General features: G+C 44.5%; 1 protein-coding gene across 1 annotated transcript; it reads right to left on the bottom strand.

Moving 5' to 3' along the window:
- Positions 1–1,782: 1,782 nt before the first annotated feature.
- LOC149284899 (transmembrane protein 187-like) lies at positions 1,783–2,583 on the bottom strand. The gene has a single exon (XM_089496045.1). It carries the CDS (start codon positions 2,581–2,583, stop codon positions 1,783–1,785), a length of 801 nt encoding a protein of 266 aa, XP_089352171.1.
- Between the last annotated feature and the right edge of the window lie 4,424 nt (positions 2,584–7,007).

Consider the following 7,007-nt stretch of genomic DNA (forward strand, 5'->3'; position numbering starts at 1 on the left):
GAGTAGCCCCTGGAATTCTGATACCACATCCATGTCCTCGGGAACAAAGTCTGCCGTCCTGTCGGTTAATCCCGGTAAAAAGGAAGTGTCCCTCAGACTAAGAAGCAATCCCACTGTTTGCCACCAATGTCACGGATCTGGCTAGTCTGACCTACTACCTCTGCTGACTTGGGCTCCCTTAGCCTGGGACAACACAGTTTCCCCAGTCACTAGCCGAGACTCAGTGTAGGGTAAAACCAAACGAAGACCGATTTATTTTGGACACGCAGAGCTGGATATATCCAGCAAAACACACATTAACATAAAATAAGATATTGGGACACAAACCACCCCCTTAATCTGCCTCCCAGAGACAACAGGGGCAGTAACGGGATTAACAATACATTAGGGGGGGTGGGGAGACTGATTTATACAACATTAAACTGAAAGAATAGTGGTCACTCCCTGGTTGCAGATCCTGGCTGTCTGCCGGAGATAATCCCCTCAGACGATGAGGTGATGAGATGATACTGCTGGGGGTAGCCCAGAAGTCTTTACAAACCCAGGGCCCATATTCAATAGGGAGGAGGCTGGTTGTCAGGCCTCTCCAGTGGCCCCAGTGATGGAGGTCTCCATCACACCACTGGTGTGCGCTATTATTTTAAAATGTGCAAAAACAAACCACAGAAGGCTTTGTACGTGAAGAGAATGGAACAAAGAGTTGAAATCTAATGTTTGGCTTCCCCATTAGCAGCTGATGTGCATTAATTGGCACTAAAACCCCTTAGGGAATAATTAAGTAAACGGAGTTACAGGTGAAGTGGAATGTTTTTATTTTCATAATGGATGCTTCGTTTGGTGATAATGACTCGCTTTAATCACGCCATATCTAGGGCCAACGGTCTTCAGAAACTCACAGAGTATATCTTAACGCAGTGCACTGGTGTATTGGGTTTTATGCTGCCCTCACGAAGCCCGAGGTACCTTCTCCACACTACATTTACTTCTCACCTTCCGCCACTGGAATTAGTAATAACGAAGGACCATCTTGTTGTCTCTTAATTTAGGAGGGAGTCTAATCTCTGGCAATTTATGGGAGGCCTAGATCTCGACTGGCACTAACTCTATGGGACAACTTTCTCACGGTCTGCACCACATCAAAGGCATAGCCCCAAACTATCTGTAGGCAGCACAGAGTGAAGCAGCATGCACTCAGATTTCTCACAAGCCACTGTTTTATAGACCAGCGGGTGAGCGATATATGAGCTACCCTACTGGCCACAATGGTAGATGCCATCTAGTGGCACCTGGGCTTAGTACACCTGTCTCAGCATACCCCTTGACTGTAGCTGCCATCAGTCTGTACCTTACACCTAATTGGTCCAGACCAAAACTTATGGGATCAGTGGGATCACTTTAATTCACCTAAAACTTAGTCTAGTGAATAAACCGATATGCCCCCAACTCCAGTGTGTATGACGAAACAGTCATGGTGAACTGGCTCCAGAGTACTTGAATAGTGCATCTCATAATTACACGAAGACAGACCCCATCTTTCAATACCGTGGCTAATTCCTTGATGTTTTTTAGGCTCAATTGTTTTCCTTCAAAACACTGGCGTTCCCATTTGCTTTCGTCCAACCAGAAGTAGAAAAAATAAGAATAATAAAGCAGGAACTTATGCAGTAATTTATTGTCCTCATTGCTGGTACACACGGTTTTGGTCACAAGCGGTACAGATTAATTATATAGTGGACATACAAATACAGAATATAAGTAATTGTATTATTGTGTTTAACTTTTTCATTCTTTTTTCCTGAAAATTCTAAAACGGTCAAGATGTGTAAGGAAGCGGAAAGTATAATGAAACTGTAAGATATCACAAACTTTAGACCAGAAGTGGCCGGTGAGCATCTGAAACATAAAATACTGAGCCAACCACTTATCAAGAAGTTTTAGACACACGAATCCCAGACAAGATGCCAGGGCAAGAATGACGTATTTGTGAGAAGAGGCATCTCCATATTGTTTCTGTAATCTTACGCCAGACACAACTGCCCATAAGATGTGTAGGGAGAGCACCATCTCAAATCCTTGCGGGTGCAAAAGACACACAAAGTAGCTGCTCAGTGATATGGCTTCTGAGATAAGGAAATGCTTAGTTGTCCATTTTTTCAAAATCGCGTTGCACCATATGCCCGCCCAAGCGAAAATGGGCAAAGTGAACCACTGATCTAGAACGGCAGCCCAGTGTGACTGTGTCGATATTCGGACCCACTGAACCGGACCATATAGAATGGCCATCCAGGAGAAGACATTCTTCATGTAGTGGCCAGTAGCATCTTTTATTCCAATTTTTCGGTCCCTTTGGCAAAGCCAGTACATTCCCAGAATTATGTAGCCTAGATTAACAAGAGCGTTAAAAGGCATTACAAGAAAGAGAGGTAGCCAAGGACATGGTTTCTCTGCATAGTGACTGAATCCTAGTTCTGTGTTGACATTGTCCAGTATGCCTGTGCTTACAAGGCCAACACATAGTGTAAAAGTGGCCGTCACGTGCCAAAGGGTGTTATCTTGGCTTAAAATGCGCGGTGCACTTCCCATATCCTGCTTCAGATGTGCTTGTTTCAACTCAAACTATACAGGGACGCCACCGCTGCACTGCGCAATTCAATTTCTTTTGTATGAAGGAAGCAGGCAGGGAAGCTCTAACGCTCAGACCTTCATCTGTGTTCAGCTCGTCAGCAGCCTCACCACTTCCTGAACGTGGTTACGGGAGGAGGCGTCCAGCTGCAGTTGCCAGGATTGGTGTGTGCGTCTTTCAGAGGATCCCTCGCACTTTGTACAATACACGGCCCTCAGGCATGTGGCTGGTGAATGCAACGCACAGCAGAATTTTCACGTGGGATGAGTTTATTTTCAACTTTGCTCGAGAAGTCCTTTCTGCAGCGGCAGTTAAAACCCACAGAGCTGATTTCACTTCTGTATTCTGCTAGAGCAAACATTTACTAACAGCTGTGTTATCCACAACTAATAATAATACAATTATTAGGGTCCCAGGCTGTATTAAATGCATAATAAAGTCATTTGGTTACCCACTTACCTTTGGTAGAAGCTGCAGCCCTAGAAACATTCAATCAGTGACAGGAAACCCCTCCTTATTGAAATCAATACCCCAGAATCCTGGAAATGACCGTCAGTAAATGTATTATGTGGCGGGCTACATTTTCTGCAGCTGCTAATGTTGGGGGATTCAGCAGAGACCCTCATGCATGGGGGGGGCGTTATGCAAATTTATAGGGATAACTTTGCTACGACGAGCATTAAAATGCACATGAAGATTGGAACGCCCATTTCCCCAACATAATCAAGTATTTGTTATATGTTATGAAGTACTGTATTTAATCATACATTTTCATCGCGTGGAAGTTAAAAGTTTACATACTGGTGCATGGACTAAAATGTACGATGGTCCGTTTGCCTGTGACAAGTAAGCAGATGACAGGAAAAAGGTTTCTTTTTCAAATTACGCATTAAATGTAAGGGCATTTACTTTAGAAAGTGAAGTAGATAAATGGAACAGCATCCCAGCAGAAGTGGTAGCGGCTAATCCAATGAGGGAATTGAAACATGCATGTGACAGGCATAAAGCTATTCTGAATCTAAGACAAGACCAAGGACTCAGCCTTTACATTAGAAAAATGAACAGACTAGATGGATGAAAGATTCTTACCTGCCGTCCCATGTTTCAGACCCTGTTACACAGCTGGCAAAGTCCAAATACAATTTGGGAGCCGGATAGATTGTTTTTAGATTCATAAAAGGTGAGGTGCCAGCGGTAACATTTTATGAGCCATGACTACCTGGCTCCTTTTGTCCAGTCCTGCTGCAGAAGGCAGACATGACCATGAGCCACAGCGGCTCCTAGAGTGCATATGTAGACATGGACCAGTATAATTCATTAGCGTATAACATCTTAACATTGGCGCAAAAGAGAGTGGCTGCTCTTTGTTCTTGCTGGTTAGACCATTCCAGTGGTTGCTATGGCGATAAGACTACTTTACAATCCCACATTTCAAACATGACTGATTAAACCTGATATTAAAAGTAATGTTTTTACTGTTTCTATTGAATCACATTATGCTAAACATATATAGAAATAGAATAGAAACTTACCTTTGCTGTTTACTCCCTCTAACGTACTGTTGATTGCAGTGGGCAGACACGGGGGCCGGTAGAGCCCATCCATACATGCTCTCAGGTAGCGAGATTCAGCCGATTCTGCCCATCCTAGGTAGAATATTGTGCAAAATACAAAACATGTTAGACACATAATATTGTGTCCTCGCACCAGCGTACATATACAATATTCTATTACCTGTGTCGTCGCACCAGCTTACATATATAATATTCCATAATGTGTCCCTGCACCAGCTTACATATATAATATTCCATAATGTGTCCCTGCACCAGCTTACACGTATACCGGTAATATTCTATTACCTGTGTTCCTGCACCTGTTTAGATATAATATTCTTATACCTGTTCTTGAACCAGCTTCGATATACAATTTTCTACAATCAGTAGCGTATCTAAGGTGGTACAGTCCTCCCCGGGTGCCACTCGTCAGGGGGTGCCCGGTGGGCTGGCTGAGCAGATGTCTATGCGGCCTGATAGCCTCCTAACGCAGGCACACAGCTTACCTCTGTGGAGCTTGCACACTGTGTGAGGAAACTCTTTTCCCGCTCAGGTTCTTGCTTCCCCTGGGTGGGAAAGGGAATTTCCTTACACAACGTGCAGGCACCACAGCAGTAAGCTGCGGGCCCGTGTTAGACCAGGCTGCATAGACATCTGTGTGGCCCCCGGTGATGCTAGTCTGGCCCCTAGACCAGTGAACTCTGCAAGAGGGGTAAGGAGGTGCAGGAGAATGAATGGGTAAGTAAATGACTGTTTAGGGGCAGAAACACTGCAGGCTGTTGGAGGGGGGTAGAGGTGGCACAGGCAGGCTGCTAAAGGGGCAGAGGCCTACCACGTCCATGTCTGGCTTAGTGTATGGTGATGGGAGTTACGCTGTACCACAATCAATTTCTGGCTCAGCATATAGTGATAAGAGTTATGCTGTACCATAATAAATATTTTTGCCAACATTTTTTTGTGGGGTGGGTGCCACATACTGGATCTGCCCCGTGTGTCAAATACTCTAGGTAGTCCCCTGTCTCTAAAGTTTCCTTCTACCAGCTTAAATATATTAGATTTGGTTACCTGCGTTCCTGTACCAGCTTAGAAATATAATATTCCGTTACCTGCGTCCTTGCACAATATTCTATAACGGGTCCTTACACCAGCTTTGCCAACAGAATATTATGTCTATCAAATGGACAAAATTAAACTATTTTATGTTAACCCATAAATCATTAAACTTAATTGGACCGGCAGAATCGACTTCAGTCTGACATCTGTTGAGAATCACTTGGCAGAACTCGAGGCGAGACTCAATGTCCAACTGGACAAGCTTGATTCTTTGTTACTGGATACGTGTCCAACAGGCGCTGTTTCGGTAAAAGGTGTGTTATTTGTACACACAGCTCCCCGTGTGATACCCAAAACAATTCTTCAACTCGGTAGGCAGAGCATTAATGGACCTGCTGACAAGTAGCTGACCCGTATGATATGGGTGAGTTACAGCTAAACGTGACGTGAGCTTGTCTCACTGGGTTAAAGGGGCAGTCTATACAGTGCTATACAGCTCTGCCAATGAAGACCACCTGCTCCCGTTTTAAAGCCACTTTGGCTAGTTAAAGCAGCTGATCAAAGGCAACAACGAACTAGCCCTGAAATCAACGCAAGTGCTTTCTGCTGGAGATCAGACGCTCTCCACGACTGCAGCACAAGGGGGCAGCGATCCCGTGGCCCAAATAGCTGGAAGGTCCTGCGGAAACCGTGACTGTTTGGAAGTATGGCGTTAGAGTAGTTTCCAATTCTCAATGTCCCAATAGCGTGTGAAAATAAAATATACTATTCAACAAACCACCGGTTACATTTGCTCTCAATGCACACAGGCAACACGAGAACCTCCTCTGCATCACTGAAAAGGCACATTCAACATTATTACAAGTTTGGGGCGTGTGATAATATATTGACGTATACTCAACCATACCTTATGCCTCCTGTCATGAATTAAATTATATTGTGTAGCATAATAACCTTATATAATTCGCATTTCATGACTAACATGAATAAACTGAACGCCACAGTATATTTTGTTTTTATGTTAAAGAAAGGAGCCGCCATGTTTCCCGCCGCGCACCGGAGACGGAGGTGTGACAGACATTCCAAAATGGCGACTTCCTTAACCTCGTGCCAACAGACCTTAGTAACGGTTGCTAGGTAAAGGTGAACAAGATGGCTGGCGAATAGGCGCCATCCAGTAAAAAATACGTTTTGCGCTTTTTTTATACGCGCATTTATCAGTTTATATGCGAGTTTATTTGTTCACCGTAGCGTTTAAAATTTGCGTTCAATAAAAGCTTTTTCTGAGACCGAGGCGCAAGTTTTCCTTTGTATTCGAATCAACATCCGGGACTGCAGGAAGAAGACGACGCCATTACCGCATCTGCCTCTTCCTCCCTTAACTACGAAGGAGGAGCGGCCCACAAGATGGCGTTTCCCATTAAAGAACGTGAAGTAAAAAAAAATGTATTGCGTGCCCCTCTCTTCACCGCTTTCCGCGCCGAAATCCCCCGCAATATACCGCGCGCGCTGTGTGTATTCGGCTGCACGGTGTAAAGGACAGCAACGCTTACATACGAAGTAAATTAGCCATTCGCGCCCCGTCCGCCCACCATTTTTGTTTGTGTTCCAAGCGTGGAGGGTGCGGCTATTTCCAAACATGGCGGCTTCCGTGATAGCGGGAGAGCTTCCCTGGCGACTCACATTCAAGCTGAATAAAACGAATTAAAGGAGCTTTCTTATGACAAATACACAGAAATAATGTGTTCAATGTATGAAAATGTCTGCTTAACTCTATA

Source organism: Sceloporus occidentalis, unplaced genomic scaffold (assembly GCF_023333645.1).
Source record: "Sceloporus occidentalis isolate IW3139 unplaced genomic scaffold, rSceOcc1.0.p SCAF_87, whole genome shotgun sequence".
NCBI classification, from domain to species: domain Eukaryota; kingdom Metazoa; phylum Chordata; class Lepidosauria; order Squamata; family Phrynosomatidae; genus Sceloporus; species Sceloporus occidentalis.

Coding starts and splice junctions, on each gene's coding strand:
- LOC149284899 (XM_089496045.1), bottom strand. CDS start 2,583: ATGGGAAGTGCACCGCGCATTTTAAGCCAAGATAACACCCTTTGGCAC.